Source organism: Gossypium hirsutum, chromosome A01, assembly GCF_007990345.1.
Source record: "Gossypium hirsutum isolate 1008001.06 chromosome A01, Gossypium_hirsutum_v2.1, whole genome shotgun sequence".
Lineage (NCBI taxonomy): Eukaryota > Viridiplantae > Streptophyta > Magnoliopsida > Malvales > Malvaceae > Gossypium > Gossypium hirsutum.
Genome location: NC_053424.1, coordinates 66,544,092 through 66,562,071, shown reverse-complemented (window position 1 = coordinate 66,562,071; position 17,980 = coordinate 66,544,092). Strand labels below are relative to the sequence as shown.

General features: G+C 38.1%; 1 protein-coding gene across 1 annotated transcript; it reads left to right on the top strand.

The window, feature by feature from the left end:
* Positions 1-2,202: 2,202 nt before the first annotated feature.
* On the top strand, positions 2,203-5,199 carry LOC107957101 (uncharacterized). The gene is made up of 3 exons (XM_016892527.1): positions 2,203-2,357; positions 3,843-4,031; positions 4,623-5,199. Exons 1-3 carry the CDS (start codon positions 2,203-2,205, stop codon positions 5,197-5,199), a joined length of 921 nt encoding a protein of 306 aa, XP_016748016.1.
* The last annotated feature ends 12,781 nt before the right edge of the window (positions 5,200-17,980 follow it).

Here is a 17,980-nt window from a genome sequence, read left to right as displayed (position 1 = left end):
GTAATTATAAAAAGTGGAACATGGATTTCTAAACCATAGTTTTCTTTTAATACTACATTTCTACAACTAAATTTTTAAAGGATAAGTTTTCTTTAATTGAATGTTTTAAACAAAGCTTCGCAATCAAAAAAGAGATTTTACTAATCAGTTGAGATGCAACTTTTTAAGGAAGGGTTTTCAATGAAACAAGGTTTTGGCTAAAACACTTTAATATGACACACTAGATTCGGCCATAACATCTGGGCTGAGTTTTGGGTGTTACATTTAGTGGTATCAAAGCCCAGGTTGCAAAACTCAGGCTGTGAAGTGGGCCTTATTACTTAATTTCTTTTTAGTGTTTTTAAAAAAAATATTTTTGATTGAATCACAATGTTTTTGGAAAAGGCGAAGTCTTGTTGAGTGGCACACCGAGTCTTCGACGTCGAACCAAGTAAGTTATTCTATTCTTGAGCCTATTTAAATTTCTATACAGTAGATAGTTAGAGGGCTACTTTAGACAATTGTGTTAGAATGGAACTAAAGCCCGTAGGATCTTGGAACTGTAGAGGATTTACAAAAACAACTCTCTCTTTAAATACTCTCATAAAACATGGGGTTAATTATTGAAACTAACCAAAACTTCATAAAATTTTTAATTCAGAAAATACTTGAATCGACGTTGAGTGCTAGAAGAGGTGCGAGAGGCGGTGGCCGAGGTCACGGAAGTGTTAGGGCTAAGTCGTTAGCGTCAGGCCATATGCCCGATGTTGGAGTAGAAGAGGCTCTGGCTTCACCCGTAGCTGGGACTGGGCCATATGATCGGGCCGCGAGAGAAGATACATTGTTGCAGGCAATGCTAAGGATTTTGGAAAGGCTCGCTGGGCACAATAATGGCACGGAAAATCAGGGGTCCATTCCGGTGTGACTTCGATCAAATGGGGCTGAGATCTTTAAGGGCGTGGCTAGTGTGGCTCCAAACATGGCTGAATACTAGTTGGAGGCCATTGAAAGGATAATGGAGGACTTAGACTGTTCACCGGAACAAAAGCTGAAAGGGGCAGTCTTACTGCTTAGGGGAGAAGCTTATCAGTGGTGGCTGACAGTGAAAGAGAGCACTCAACCCGAGCAGGTCACTTGGGAGTTCTTCAAGGCTTGTTCCAAGGGAAGTATGTAGGAGTGAGTTATGTGGATGCTAGAAAAAAGGAGTTCCTGAACTTGACCCAGGGAAACAAATCAGTGGCGGAGTCTGAGGCGAAATTTCTACGTTTTAGTAGGTACGCAAGAGTTATGGTGGCAATGGACTACGAGCGTTGCGTTAGGTTTCAGGATTGACTAAAAGATAGCCTCAGGGTATTGATAGCTCCACAAAGGGCACGAGTTTTCCCGAAATTAGTGGAGAAAGCAAAGATAGTGAATGAGGTGAAGCATACTGAGCGCCTAAATCGAGAAAAGGAAATGGGCAAGAATAAAAGGGAGGTTGAGACTTCTAGTGTTGGACGGAGGCCTAGGGCTAGGGCCAGAGCTAATGGGCCAGTTAGAGCAGGGTCCCCTGCTGCTAATCCTGGGGTGCCACCTTGTGCTAATTGTCAAAGAAGCCATGGAGGCGAGTGTTAGAAGAGGACGAAAGCTTGTTTAGCTTGTGGATATATAGAGCATAGGATTAGGAATTGCCCTAGAGTGTCAACTCAGGTGCCAGTCGTGGGCCGAGGTGGTGCTTAGCCACCAAGGGGTGGTCAACTACCGTCAAGGGGTCGTGGGCAGGCCAGGGGCGGTAACAGCGATGGATGTAGACGTGAAGCACCAGGCGAAAATGTAGGCCATACTGAGGCGAGGCAACAAGCTTTGGTTTATACTGCTCGTCCCCGAGAAGACGGGGTTGCCCCAGATGTGATAACGGGTATGTTCTTTATATATGAGTTACCTTACACTGCATTAATTGATATTGGATCGATGCATTCGTATGTTGCATGTAATATGACTGAACCTTTGGGTGATATGTTTGAAATTACTTCGAATGAGATGAATGTGATAAGTCCGTTAGGTCAATTAGTGGGAGTAAATAAGTTGTTTAGGGAGGTACCCTTGGTAGTTCAAGGGGTTACCTTTTTAGTGGACTTGATGGAGTTGCAGCTTAGTGAGTTTGATTTAATCTTGGGTATGGACTGGCTAGTGAAACACTAAGCCACCTTAGATTGCACTGCAAAGCAAATGGTGTTAAGAACGATGGAGGACGAGGAGGTGGTGGTGATTCGTGAATGCCGGAATTATCTATCGAACGTGATTTCAGCGTTAAGGGCTGAGAAATTGGTGCGAAAGGGATGCGAAGCCTATTTGGCTTACATTAGAGATACGGAGGTTAAGAGCCCTACTATTGAGGAGTAGAGAACAATTAAGGAATTTCCTGATGTCTTTCCCAAGGAGCTGCTAGGGTTGCCGCCCAATCGGGAGGTAGAATTTGGAATCGAATTGTTACTTGGTACGACTTCGGTGTCCATCGCCCCTTATCAGATGGCACCAAAGAAGTTGGTGGAACTTAAAGCATAGATTCAGGAATTGTTGGATCGAGGATTCATCCAACCAAGTGTGTCTCTGTAGGGAGCACCGGTGTTATTCATGAAGAAGAAGGATGGGACGTTGCGAATGTGCATTGACTACCGGGAGTTAAACAAGTTAACTATTAAAAATAAGTACCCACTACCGAGAATCGATGATCTTTTTGATCAGTTTAGGGGAGCTTCCATTTTCTCAAAGATTGACTTGTGTTTGGGGTATCACCAATTGAGGGTTAAGGAGGCAGATGTTCATAAGATAGCTTTTAGCACTCGTTATGGGCACTACGAGTTCTTGGTGATGCCATTTGGACTAACCAACGCACCGGCCATTTTTATGGATCTTATGAATCGGGTCTTCCAACCCTACTTGGACCTGTTCATGGTAGTTTATATAGATGACATTTTGGTGCATTCAAGGGATGAGGATGAGCATGATGTGCACTTAAGGATAGTTGCAGACTTTGAGGGAGAAGCAGTTGTATGCCAAATTTAGTAAGTGCAAATTTTTGCTAAGGAAGGTTACTTTTTTAGGACATGTGGTGTCAGCTGATGGGATTGAGGTGGATCCCTAAAAAATTGAACCGGTGTTAGACTAGAAAACACCCAAGTTGGTGTAGAAAATCTGAAGTTTTCTAGGCTTGGCAGGGTATTATCGACGGTTTGTCGAGGGCTTTTCAGTAATTGCTTCACCCTTAACTAAGTTGTTGAGGAATGGGGTACCGTTTGTTTGGACGGACAAGCAGCAGGTGAGTTTTGGAAAACTTAAGAAGGTTTTAACTGAGGCCCCTGTGTTGATTCAGCCAAAGCCTGGGAAAGGGTTTACGGTTTATAGTGATGCGTCGCATGTGGGCTTGGGCTGCGTGTTGATGCTGGAAGGAAAGGTGGTTGCGTATGCGTCACGAAAACTTAATACTCATGAGGTGAATTACCCAACCCATGACTTGGATCTAGACACAGTGGTCTTTGCGCTAAAAATATGGAGACATTATCTATATGGGGAGAAATGCGTGATTTATTCGGACCATAAGAGTTTGAAGTACCTCCTTACCCAGAAGGAGCTAAACCTTAGGCAGCGTAGGTGGGTGGAATTATTGAAGAATTATGATTGTACGATTGAATACCACCCTGGCAAAGTGAATGTGGTAGCCGACGCGTTGAGTCGTAGGGTTAAGTCAGACTTGAGGGATATGTTTGCCCGTTTAAGTTTGTTGGATGATGGTATCTTGTTAGCTGAACTTCAAGTAAAACCGATGTGGATCGAGCAGATAACGAGTAAACAATTGATGGATGAGACTTGGGTGCTCGTCTTAGGCAAGTAGAGAATGATGAGAGATCAGACTTTGGGATGAACAATGAAGGAGTGTTGTGTTTTTGTGGGAGAATGTGTATACCTAAGGACAATGATCTAAGACAGTCCATTCTGCGGGAAGCACATAGCAACCTCTATGCTATGCATCCTGGTGGGAACAAGATGTATCGGAATTTGGGGGAGCTTTACTGGTGGCCTAGACTTAAGCGCGAGGTTATGGAATTCGTAAGTAAATGCTTGGTTTGTCAAAAGGTGAAGGTGGAGCATTAGTTGCCTTCAGGATTGCTTCAGCCAGTAAAGATTCCACTTTGGAAGTGGGAAGGGATCACTATGGACTTTCTTAGTGGGCTACCCTTAACGCCTACTAAGAAAGACTCGATATGGGTTATAGTGGATCGATTAACCAAGTCTGCCCATTTCATATCGGTTCGTACCGATTACTCGTTACAAAAGCTAGCTAGGTTGTATGTGGAAGAGATCATAAGGTTGCATGGAGTGCCAGTGTCCATAATATCCGATAGGGACCCACGTTTCACTTCACGATTTTGGAAGAAGCTGCATGAGGTGTTGGGTATTAGGTTGAACTTCAGTACGGCATTCCACCCTCAAACTGATGGACAGTCGGAAAGGGTGATCCAAGTATTGGAAGATATGTTGAGGGGATGTGTGATTGAGTTTCGAGGTAGCTGGGAAGACTATTTGTCGTTAGCCGAATTTGCGTACAATAATAGCTATCAAGCAAGTATTGGGATGGCTCCGTATGAAGCTCTATATGGGTGAAGGTGTCAAACTCCAACATGTTGGACGGAGTTGGGCGAACGAAGACTTTTGGGCCCTGAGTTAGTAGCAGATACTGAGGATAAGGTAAAGTTGATTCGGGATCGATTGAAGGAGGCCTCGGATAGAGAGAAATCGTATGCTGACCTTAGGCATCGTGAGATAGAGTATGCAGTAGGGGACTTAGTTTTCCTTAAGGTCTCTCCGTGGAAGAAGGTGTTCAGGTTTGGACAGAAGGGGAAGCTAAGCCCAAGGTTCATTAGGCCATATCGGGTTATAAGGCGGATTGGGCCGGTCACTTATCAACTGGAATTACCTCCTAAATTGAGCCAAATCCATGACATGTTTCATGTTTCCATGCTGAGGTGGTATCGCTCAGATCCTTCACATGTCGTAGCGGTTGAGGAAATCGAGGTCAGGCTAGACCTAACTTTCGAGGAAGAGCCCATACAAATAATTGGTCATGATGTTAAGGTACTAAGAATGAAGTCCGTTCCATTAGTCAAAGTGCTATGGCATAATCACAAGGCCGAGGAGGCTACTTGGGAACCTGAGGAAGCGATGCAACGTCAATATCCTTAACTGTTTGAATTAGGTAAAATTTTGAGGACGAAATTTCTTTTAGGGGGTAGAGTTGTAATGCCCCAAAAATCCCGAAACCCAAAAATCTCGAAATCTCAAAATTTTCTATTTTTTTGTGCTTAGCATTTCCGGTTAAGAGCTAATTATGTGATGGTAGGTCTTGATCAATGTTTGAGTTCAAACCTAGGGGTAAAAGAAATTATAGTTTAATTATTAAAATTATTAAAAGAACTCTGATGGCAAGTAGGTGGGCTTTGGAATAAATGAAGGGAAAATTGGACAGAAAAGAGCCTGTTGGCCCAGGGGATAAGTGGCATGTGGCTAGTGTCAGAGGTCTGGGGTTCGAATCTCACTTTGCTCAAATAAGGGATTTGTTTTTTTTGCTTAAAGGGTGGACAGAAGTGTCGTTGGATTGAACTCTGTAGGGAGTGATAAGAGGAGAAATTTGAGGAAAGGATCAAGGGGTTATTAGGGAGAAAAACGATGAGATAAGCAGTAATGATGAGGTGGAGCCGAATATGGAACTTGGGCTTGAGAAATTCGGCTATAGGGGCTATAAATAGGTGTCGAATAGGAGGTGGCCAGGCTATAAATAGAAACCCTTTTCCTTAAAAGTCGAAAACCCTTTGTTTTACTCTCTTTTCTCTGTGTTGATTTCCCCTCCTTCCTCTACACAATATTCTTTGTTTCAATTTTGGTTTAGCCGACTTCTTCTTCCTTTTCCCCTTGGTATCGGATAATAATTTGTTTGCCATTCAAATCTCGAGGGCCGAACACCTCTTAGGCCGAATACCCTTGGTGCTGCCACTACCATTTCCACTCAGTCGAATCTAGTGTAAGTGTTCACTCTTCCAATCGGTTTGTTTTGCTAAGTATCAATTATTGTCTCTCACTTCTTCTAATTGACCTTGGGTAGGAATAGGTATCAAATCTCAGTCTTGGATCTCTGTCGATTTGCTCCTCAAGTAAGAGACTTTGGTAAGTACTCTTGATCTTAGTTGGCCGAATGGTCATAGTTAAGGTAAGGAGGACTTGTGTTGGATGCAAGTCACCTATTATTTTGGTTTTAATAGTTAAGATTGGTGCAGATCTAGGAGTTGATCGTGGTTAGTCCTTAAAAAAGATGTTGTTATAACTTGTCACGCAAGGTAAGATGAAAGGTGAGATTTTGATATTGGTAGAGATATGTATTAAGCATGCGATTAATTGAAGGGTGATATCGATTGTAGGTTCAGGGCTAAGCAAATCGTAGCACATTTTATTACCAGGTGCGTACACACACTGCACACATAAGTAGATTGGCAAATCCCGAAAAGTCAAAATGTCGAAAAGCCGAAATGCCAAAAAGCAAAAAGTTTGGCTACGGTAGTCTTGCGAGTGCGCGAACACCCGTAAGGGGGAAACTGATAGGTTGCCTAAGGCCCATGGGTGATTCCATGCGCTTGGGTTGTGAATTGGCCAAAATGGCTAGAGTGGGCTAAATGGGCCCGATGGTCTGTTGGGCCCATAATAGGTAAAAATTGATAATTGATGCTATGTGATGGAAAATTGTATGTGAGCATGACTGTAAATGTGATTTGGGCCTAGTGGCCATATGAATGTGATTTGGGCCTAATGGGCCACACAAATGTGAATGGGCCTGATGAGCCATATGAAAGAGATTGGGCCTAGTGGGCCATATATAGGTATGTGGATTTGTCTGGGCTTTGTAAGAGGTTGTAAGCCTAGTATATGATGACTGCACAAAACTTAATTAATTTATTAAGGACCATGGACAAGTCATAGGGTTAAGGTGTGGCAACGGGTATGTGCATGTCTAGGATTGGATCTAGGAAGAGCTTGGTACTTAAGCGGTCTTAATGACCCACCTCCTCTTCTCTGGAATCCTACTTGGTGCATAGTATTCATTCATCTTAGCTCATGGGATTTATTAACAGGCCAAGGTAAGTAAGACCCGTAATAAAAGAAAATTACCGAAATGTCCCTAAGGGCGAAAATGACTAAAATACCCCTAAGTGTTGAATGTAAGACGTATGGATGTTACATATATAACTGCTGCATACATACGATATTCTGTTTAGGTTGCATAGGGGTTGGGAATTATGGAACGAAGGAAGTATATGAGGGCCGCATGGTTGCTTGGCAACCGTAGATTCATGGACAGCTTTTAAGCCCAATATGTGATTGGCAGCTTACTCAAATGAAGGTAGTTCCGCAATCGGGCTACCATTGGAGTGTATTGGATGGGTGGGTCGATATTTATATCCCCACATGGTGTGCACCGGGGGACGGATTTAGTGTGTAGCGGATGGATTATTGGGGTGGGTTGCACTGTATTGCATTGTATGTATGTTGTATGGTGATTGATGTTTGCTTGTTACTTGTCAAGGGTTATACACACTGAGTTTGCAAAAACTCACCCCCTCTTTTATTTTTCTCAGGTGATGCTCAGTAGGAGGTTCGATATCTGGAGGGACTCTGGGTGGCAAGGTAGCAAGAAAATTTGGATTCGTTTTAAAAGTATTTAAGTTACTCATTTATTAAGTAATTTTCATTTAGTATGGATTGTAATAAGGCCTCCCCCTTTTGTTATTGTTTGGATCTTTTAATTTCGTGCGTTGTAATTATAAGAAGTGGAACATGGATGCTCTAAACCATAGTTTTCTTTTAATACTACGTTTTTGTAACTAAATTTTTAAAGGATAAGTTTTCTTTAATCGAATGTTTTAAACAAAGCTTCGCAATCAGAAAAGAGATTTTACTAATCAGTTGAGATGTAACTTTTTAAGGAAGGGTTTTCAATGAAACAAGGTTTTCGCTAAAACACTTTAATGTGACACACCAGATTTGGCCATAACGTCCGGACCGGGTTTAGGGTGTTACATATGTGCTGAATGTGAGTAGTCAAATGAACATTTTAATTATTAGTGTGAACATCTATGTGCTTAATGTGAGTAGTCATTTTAGGGCCTATATAAGTAATGTAATTAGACATTTTGAAGGTTACTTCACTTTTGAATATAGACTATATCTTGTGAGAGTTTACTCTCGGGTTCTTTATTGAACTAAAAATCGAACTTATCAAATTTATCCCAGTTTTTGGCACTTATTGTGTTATCATGACGTTCACCATCTCGGGGTGTGGCAACTTCATTTATACGAAGGTTCTAGTAGGTTCAAGAGTTAACAGGTTTTAGCTTTAATATAGTTAAGGTTCTTAGCTACAACTATTACGATTCGAGGTTTCTAGTCATTGAACAGTTTCAAGGATACAACCTATTTGAGAAATTTTCCAAACCATCCGACTTCGAGAAATTGCATCATTTGGCGTCAGAGATTGAGAATCTTGAAATTAGGTTCATATCTATCTTCTATTTCGTGTGAGAAAAGTTCCAAAAAAAAGTTATTATATTGAAATTCAAAGAAAAAAATTAAGGAAAATTTAGCATTTAACCTGTTTTGCAAGATATTGTCAATTTTGAGCATTTTAAGTATTTTCGATAATTTTTGTGAACATTTTAATGTGTGTTCTCTTTTGCGAGTGTTCGACCTACTTCGAGCCAATTCTGAGTCACTATTTTTAAAAGGTTTGAAAGAGTTCCAATTAGTTCTCTTAAGAACCCTACGAGGAAATACGAGTGGAAAAAGGCACAAGTGTGGTGAGCTTATTCAAGAGGTAAAAGCCAATGAATTGAACATTGACTCCTAGCCTTAGGTTTTCCTTCGTTTTTTTTCTTTTTATTATTTCTTTCCACATTCTATCACTTTATTGTTTCTTGTGTTAGTAGGTTAACGCATGTTGCACATTCCTTCCTCCGTGCAATATAATTCTTTGGTGTCTAGCCAATTTTGGACTCCTAGTTATAAAGAATGAGATGGATGAATGTGGAATTGGATCGTAAAGTTTGTTAAAGTCATGGATTTATCCAAGATCTCTAGAAGAATGTAAACTTAAACAAGAAACAACGAAAATACATTAGTTGTAACAAAAGAGAGTCAAACAAAATTAAAACAAAAGAAAGATGAACTAGCTGGTAAAGAGTCCAAAAGAGAAAGAATTAGGGTTTCTTCTATGGAAAGAAACCGTCCTTGGACCTCTTAAGAAAACACCCCAACAAGATTTGAAAAACAAAAAACAAACAGATTTGTTAGAAGTGATTTTAAACACAAAAGCAAATTGTTTTGTGAAGGAATGTTTGAAACAACAAGAAAAAAGATTAAAACTCGTAATTTAATGTGTTTCTTGATGGAACAAGATAGGATAACATCTTTCTTGAAGCAACTTTAACCTAGAACGAAAATCAATAAAATCAGCAAGCCAAAATAGCAAGACTGACTTAAATAAGCAAGAAACAATAAATTAAGGATAGAAAAGAGAAGATGATGTTCCAAGAAGCCCTGGAAACATTAAGAATCCAAAACTCCTTTCAATGACTCTAATTCCCCCCTAAGAAAGAGATCTTGGCAAGAAAAAGCTTGAAGATGATTCCCACAACCTGAAAGATTGTTAAAATAGCTTCTTAAAAAAACTCAAGAGCAAATCTTGAAGAAAAACTTAAAAAGAATTATTATTAACTAAAAATAAATAAATAAATTGTGTATGTATAAGGGTGAACGTCCATGCTACTAATAGGTTCCCAAAATAAGTTTTCGGAATTTACATGACAACTTATCAAATAAAAAAACAAAATAATTCTAAGTGTGGACTTTTAATGGGAATTTAGCCAAATGAATTAAATTTGCTCATTAGGCTGAATTCTTACATGATGATCCAGCTATTAAAATAAAATTGGACCTATAGTTTAAGTATTTTACAATTTGGGCCACTTTGATAGTTTGGCTTAATATTCAATTGAATTACTTTCCAAACTTCAAGATGGGCTTGTAGACATATTAATGGGCCATTTTTTCAAGAACCTGGTCTTGTGATTCGTTTGCTCTCGAAATTGGCTCTTTGAAGCTCATACATGAAATCTAATGCACCTTGGCTGCAAGATTCGGTTTCTTGGACCAAGATTTCCAAGATTTGAAATCTTGATTTTCTTAATTCTTGAAATTGTCCTAAACAACAAAATTGGACCAAGATTTGGTTTCTTGATTTTCTTGAAAACAAGAAAGTGAATCTTGATTTTCTTTTTCAATCATGTGTGCATCTAGGGCCTTAGTAATGAGGTCTTGGATGGTCCTGTTTAATCTTGCTTAGATTTGCTTTGTTTTCGACCTCATTATTGGGCTCGCATCATGGATGACGAGTCCTTGTATGAGGTGTGAGAAAGGTTTAAGGAACTATTACGAAGATGGCCTCATCACGGAATCCCTCATTGCATCCAATTAGAGACGTTCTATAACAGTCTCAATGCTCACACAAGGATGGTAGTGGACGCTTCTACTAATGGTACTCTCCTCTCTAAGTCTTATAACAAGGCCTATGAAACCATTGAGAGGATTGCTGTAACAGCCAGATTTTGGGCTTAGTCGGAACAGTGGTTTCGGGACCACAAATTTGATGAGAAAAAAATTTGTTTTTATTATATTTTTATGGTTTACTATTTCACAGAATGATTTTGTGAAAATTTCGTTCAAAAATTTCGACGTTTGGGCACTCAATTTAGTCAAAAGGACTAAATTGTAAAACTGCAAAAGTTGAGTTCTACATGTTAGAGGTGTCCAATTGTTATGAAATTTTAAATTGGAGGTCCTTAAATGGTAATTAGACCATTGGTTAATTTTTTGGACAAAAATGGACATGAAATAGGTTAAATAGAATATTTTTAAGTTAGGGGCATTTTGGTCATTTAGTAATTAAAATGAATTAAAAAGAAAATTAAAAGGAAATTTTTGTCCATCTTCAACCCCATGGCCAAATTTCACAAGGGGAAACCATGGCTAAGGTTTTTCAAGCTTCCAAGCTCGATTGTAAGTCTGTTCTAGCCCCATCTTTAATGATTTTCACATTTTTGATATCCTCGTAACTCGGTTTAGCTATTTCTACCATTATTTTGAGCTAGGATTTGTGTTTAAAATTTACCTATGGATGAAATACATGTGTTTTGATGTTTTATGGAAGAATATGAAAGTTTGGAGTGTGATAAATAACTTTTACTAAGTGATTTTTGATGAAATTTAATAAAAGGACCTATTGTAAAATATGTGTCGGAAATGTGATTTAGTGAAAAATGTGGGCTGCTATAAGAGGGAATATGAATCGGCTAGGCTTGGGTATTGAGAAAAATGGATACATTTCATTTTACGAGCCTAGGGGAAAATTTGTAAATATGTGAAACTTTAGGGGTAAAAATGTAATTTTTCCATAATATGATTTTTGGACTGATTTGAATAGTATAATAATTTAATAAGTCGAATGTGATATTATAGATCAAGGAAAATAAAGTTCAGACTTAGAATGGGGGAAAAACGAGTATTGGACGATTTGGTCATTTTCGCCATTTTAGGTTGAGGTAAGTTCGTATGTTAATAAACGTTATTGATTTTTGTTAATTATGCAATATTATTATATATTTGATTAAATTATGAAAATTAAAGTAAACGTTTGCATTGAGTAAAAACACAGGATCGATCACGATCGTTGTGTAGTGAAATATGAATTGACGATAAAAGACCATGGTTAGACCATGGCAATGTGCTAAGTGAAATAAGTGATTCACATGTAAGACCATATCTAGGATATGACATTGTGCTAAGTGAAATATGACCATGGCATCTAAGTGAAATAAGTCCATGGCAATGTGCTAAGTGAAATAAGTCCATGGCATCTAAGTGAAATAAGTCCATGGCATTGTGCTAAGTGAGAAATTTCCCGGTTGAACCTTTGAATAAAATGGCTTTGGACACAACTGTGGTACTATGTGAAGGCCACTTTGTGAATATAATAGCTTTGGACACAAGTGTGGTACTATGTGAAGGGCACTTTGTGAATATAATAGCTTTGGATACAAGTGTAATACTATGTGAAGGCCACTTTGTGAATAAAATAGCTTTGGACACAAGGGTGGTACTAGGTGAAGGCCACTTTGTGAATAAAATAGCTTTGGCTACAAGGGTAGTAATAAGTGAAGGCCACCGTGTATCCGTTATTATTTCGATGTGTTTAACGAGAAATTACTAAGTGTAAATGACTATGTGATGATTAAATGTGAAAGAATTACAAACCAATAATATCATTTGATGTTGAATTGAAATAATGTTTTTTCGTTGAGGTTTTAGTGTATCAACTGACATAGCCAAGATAAAAAAAATGAAGGTATAACTGATTTAAGCAATACAGGTACGTACGAAATCCATGTGAATGTTGAATGAAAGTTAAAACAAAGAAAATGTGAGAGAGTAAAATTAGCAATAAAACAATTTTGGACAGTAGCAGTTGTGTGATTTTGAGAAATCATAAAAAATGGTGGAAATCGAATTAGAGGTTGAATAAGATATGAAATTAAAGCTTACTAAGTCTATTTTCACATAAAAGAAATGGTGTAAGCAAAATATTATGAGATATTTTAATTTTTGTGAGACAGGTTAGAATGATTTCGAAATCCCCTGTTCTGATTTGGGAAAATCATTAAAAATTCTAAAAAAAATAATGTTGGGTTATAATTTATATATATAAAATCATTAATGAGTCTATTTTCAAAAGAAACAAACGAGAACATCATCCAAATCCCGTATGAGGAGATAATTAATTTTTAGTGAAGAGGGGTCGGAACTGTGGGACAGCAAAACAGGGGAGAGTTTAAAGAATAAACTGTAAATATTGACAAGACTAAAAATTCTGAAAATTTTACGGTAAGAATATACGTGAGTCTAGTTTTAGGGAAAATTAGCAAATCTTAATTTGGAGGTCCGTAGCTCAAGATATAAATAATTTAGTGATTGTGACTCGAGTAGACAGCTTGAGATGAACAAGAGTAAATAGTGGAAGTATGTGAAATTATGATTGTATTATCTTGAGAACATATTGTGAGAATTGGTAAAAGCATGTTATAATTTTCTTATTATTTACATACCAACTTACTAAGCTATATAGCTTACTCCACTCATTTTCTGTGTTTATAATGTCCTCAGGTTAGCTCGGGTTTAGAAATCGCCAGAGAACCTATCACACTATCAAACTAACAAATTGGGTATTGATAATTCTTATACTTAAGGTCATGGCATGTATAGAGGACTTGGTTATTTTTGTATGTTTCATAATTTTTTTGGCCTAAAATGTTGGCCTATGCTATTTGAAAGTTCATTGTTGTGTAGGGCCATTTGATGTTGGTATATTGGCTATATTATAAGTCCATGATGATGCATTTCAAGGATGTGTATGCTTACATATGTGGATGAATGAGTGGTGATATCTATGTATGACAAAAATTTGTTTGCAATAGTAAGTTAGATTAGTGCACGGGCCAGGGACATGGCCATGCGAGCCATACAGCCGTGTCCTAATATCACAGGGAGTGTGCCCCTGTTTCTCATGAAAATTTTCAAAGTTTTCTAATGTTCTTGGTTTGGTCCCGAACTGTTTCCAAAGCATGATTTGGGCTTTGTAGGCCCATATTAGGGACTTTAAGATGAAATGTGAAAATTTTAAATTTGAATGCAAATTCATGACCTGGTTTTATACGATTGCATGTGTTTATGTCTGTAATGCCTTATACCCTGTTCTGGTGTCGAACACGGGTAAGGGGTGTTTCAATTTCCAACAAAAACTATCAAAGGCCAATCAATTGAGCAGCGTCAAGAAGACGAGTCGCTAGAGTACATGAAGTAGATGCTCTCACTTCACTTGCATCTCAGGTATCTTCGATATTCTCAATGCTAAAAACTTTACTAATAATGGGTTTAATAAGTTTGTAGCTCAATCACCGCATCAATTTGAGACTGTAGCCTATGTTTATTATGGAAAAAGGCACTTGTTTGAAGAATGTCCATCAAACCCAGAATCTGTGTATTTCATGGGTAACCAGAAGGTAAGGACTGTAATCTAATTTCTATAACCTATCTTGGCGAAACCAGACTAATTTCTCTGAGAGTAACTAAGGGGCTGGATCCAGCAACACTTATGCACGACCTAGACTGGCCTAGCCACCTGTATTTGCCAAACAAGTTTAGAAACAACCTCAAACTGAACCTTTCAATAGCTTAGAAAACTTGTTGAAGGCATACATAGTGAAAAATGATACCTTATCACATTGAAAAACCTGTAAAGCCAAATGGGATAGCTTGCGACTGAATTTACGAACCGGCCACAAGGTGCGTTGCCTAGTGATATGGAGAACCCAAGAAATTCGAGGAAAAAGCATGGTAAAGCATTGACATTAAGAAGCGGAAAGATGATAGAGCATAACGTCGTCGAATTCTTAGAAGTGCAAGTTGATGCTCGGGATAAAGTGGAAATTCAACCAAGTGTTGAAGTCCTAGCTTCACCAAAACCAGAATCTGCAAAACCTGATAAGGTAACTTCTGAACCAGTCAATTCTGAAAAACTAACAACTTCGTTAGACGTAGAATTCTGCCACAAAAGACAAATCAACTAGTTCAAGTTAAGAATCCTCCACCACCCTACCCTCAAATACTTCAAAAGTAGAAGCAGGAAGTCCAGTTCAAGAAATTCCTAGATGTACTCAAGCAACTTCATATCAACATTACATTGGTAGAAGTTCTTGAATAGATGCCAAACTATGTCCAATTCATGAAGGATATCTTGTTTAAGAAATAGAGACTTGGAGAATTTGAGACTGTAGCCCTAATGAAGGAATGCAGTGCTTATCTTAAAAATAAACTACCCCAAAGATGAAGGACCTTGGATGTTTTACCATACCTTGCAACATTGGAGCAACTTATTGTGGTAAGGCATTATGTGATTTGGGTGCAAGCATCAACTTGATGCCCATGTCCATATTTAGGAAGTTGGGGATAGATGAAGTTAGACCTACTACGGTTACACTTCAATTAGCAGATTGATCTTTAGCACATCTAGAAGGAAAAATTCTGGATGTATTGGTACGAGTAGATAAATTTATTTTTCCTATTGATTTTGTTATTTTAGACATTGAAGTATATAAAAAGGTGCCAATCATCTTAGGAAGGCCTTTCCTAGCGACTAGAAAGACCCTTATTGATGTGTAGAAGGGTAAGCTTATTATGCATGTCTAGGACGAGTAGGTAACTTTTAATGTTTTTAAGTCTATGCAACTCCCTCACACAGTTAATGATTGTTCTACAGTATTTGAGTTGGAGGATTTAGCAACTCTGTTGAGGACCCATTAGAACAAGTTTTGATGTCAGACCTTCCTAGTGACTAAGAGGGGGAGGAATACTTAGTTTTACTAAAAGCTAATCAAAAGGGATTTTATCCGCAATCCCGCTTTGAATATTTGGAATTAGAAAGTATAGATTATGTTCAACCAAAAGCATCAATCGAAGAGCCAGCTAAATTAGAACTTAAGGCACTTCCGTCGCACTTAAAATATGTTTATTTAGGTAATGTTTTGACTTTGCCTGTGATTGTTTCAGCAGAGTTAACTGAAAAGTAGAAAGAGAAACTCATTTCAGTGTTGAAACAATTCAAGAAGGCCATCGAATGGACCATTGCTAATATTCATGGTATTAGCCCGTCCATTTACATGTACAAAATCATCCTAGAAGATAACGAGAGAGGAACGGTTAATGGACAATGAAAACTAAACCCCATTATGAAGGACGCGATAAAAAAAGAGATCATAAAATGGTTAGATATGGGTATAATTTATCCCATCTTATATAGTTCATGGGTAAGTCTGGTCCAGTGCATGCCAAAGAAAGGAGGTATTACAGTCATTGAGAATGAGAATAATGAGTTAATACCGACCGAAATAGTTACCGGATGGAGAATTTGCATAGATTACCAAAAGTTGAACAAGGTGACTAGGAAATATCACTTTCCTTTGTTGTTCTTGAACCAGATATTGGATAGACTCACAAGACGAAACTATTACTATTTTCTTGATGGATACTCAAGATACAATCAGATCACAATAGCACCAGAGGATTAACACAAAACAACCTTCACATTCTCATACGGTACATTTGCATTTAGACGCATGCCATTTGGTTTATGTAATGCACTTGCTACATTTCAAATATGTATGATGACTAATTTTACTAGCATGGTTGAGAAGTATTTAGAAGTTTTTATGGACAAGTTTTTAGTGTTTGGAGACACTTATGATGATTTCTTAGCCAATCTCGTTAAGGTACTAAGGTGATTCGAAGAAACAAACCTCATACTCAACTAGGAAAAGTGTCATTTCATGGTATGAGAAGGTATTGTTCTAGGGCACCAAATAACAAGACATGGGATTGAGGTAGATGAAGCAAAGGTAGATGTTATCGAGAAACTCCCATCTCCAACATCTGTAAAAGGGTGTTAGGAGTTTTTTGGGACATGTCAAATTCTACCGAAGATTTATCAAGGACTTCTCCAAAATCGCTAAACCCTTATGCAAATTATTAGAGAAGGACATGATATTCAACTTTGATGAAGAATGTTTGAAAGTGTTTGATGATCTAAAGAATCGGTTAGTTTCAATACCCATTATCATCACACTAGATTGGGATTTACTATTTGAGTTGATGTGTGACGGAAGTGACTTCGTGATAGGAGCTGTAATAGGCTAGCAAAGGAACAAAGTTTTTCATCCCATCTACTAAGCAAGTCGGACTCTGATAAGAGCTCAATTGAATTATACTGTAACAAAGAAAGAATTACTTGCTATTGTATTTACTTTTGATAAATTTCAATCCTATCTTGTAGGTACCAAAGCGTCTGTTTGTACATATCATTCGATGATTAAATATTTACTTGCCAAGAAAGATGTTAAGCTGAGATTGATCGATGGGTACTTCTATTCCAAGAATTCGATCTAGAAATTCAATATTGAAAAGGGGTAGAAAATCAAGTAGTAGATCACTTATCTAGATTGGAGCCACAAGAAGGAAATTATCCACTTATACCCATTTAGGAGACATCTCCAGACGAGCACATACTTAAGGTAAATCATGTCCATAACATCCCTTGGTTTACGGACTTTGCTAACTATTTAGCTTGTTGTTTGATGTCGATTGATAAGACATATCAATAAAAGAAAAATTTTCTTCACGATGTGAAGTGCTATTTTTGGGAAGAGCCATACTTGTTCAAAAAATGCGTAGATCAAATGATCAAAAGATTTGTGGTAGAAAATGAGGTATATAAAATTTTATATTATTGTCACATAGCTCCAAGCGGGGGACACTTCAGAGGTAGACGTCCTGTAGCCAAAGTATTGCAAGCTAGATCCTTTTGGCCAATGCTACTCAATGATGCATATGCCTACATAAAGAGTTGTGATCGATGCCAGAGGTTGGAAACATCACCAACAAAAATGAGATGCCCCAAACAAACATCATTGAGGTATAATTATTTGATGTTCGGGGTATTGACTTTCATGGTCCATTCCCTCCTTCTTTTGGTCAGAAGTATATATTGGTAGCAATGGACTACGTACCTAAGTGGGTTGAGGCTGAGGCATATCCGACTAACGATGCCAAGGTTATGATGTTTTTTTTGCAGAAACGTGTGTTTACCAGGTTTGGAACTCCTAGGGCTATCATCAGTGATGAGGGATCCCATTTTTGTGAACAAATGGTTGAAATGGTTTCTCGTTAAACATGGAGTGAAGTAAAAGGTTGCCACAGGTTACCATCCGTAGATGTACGGACAAGTTGAATTGGTAAATAAAGAGATAAAAGTTATATT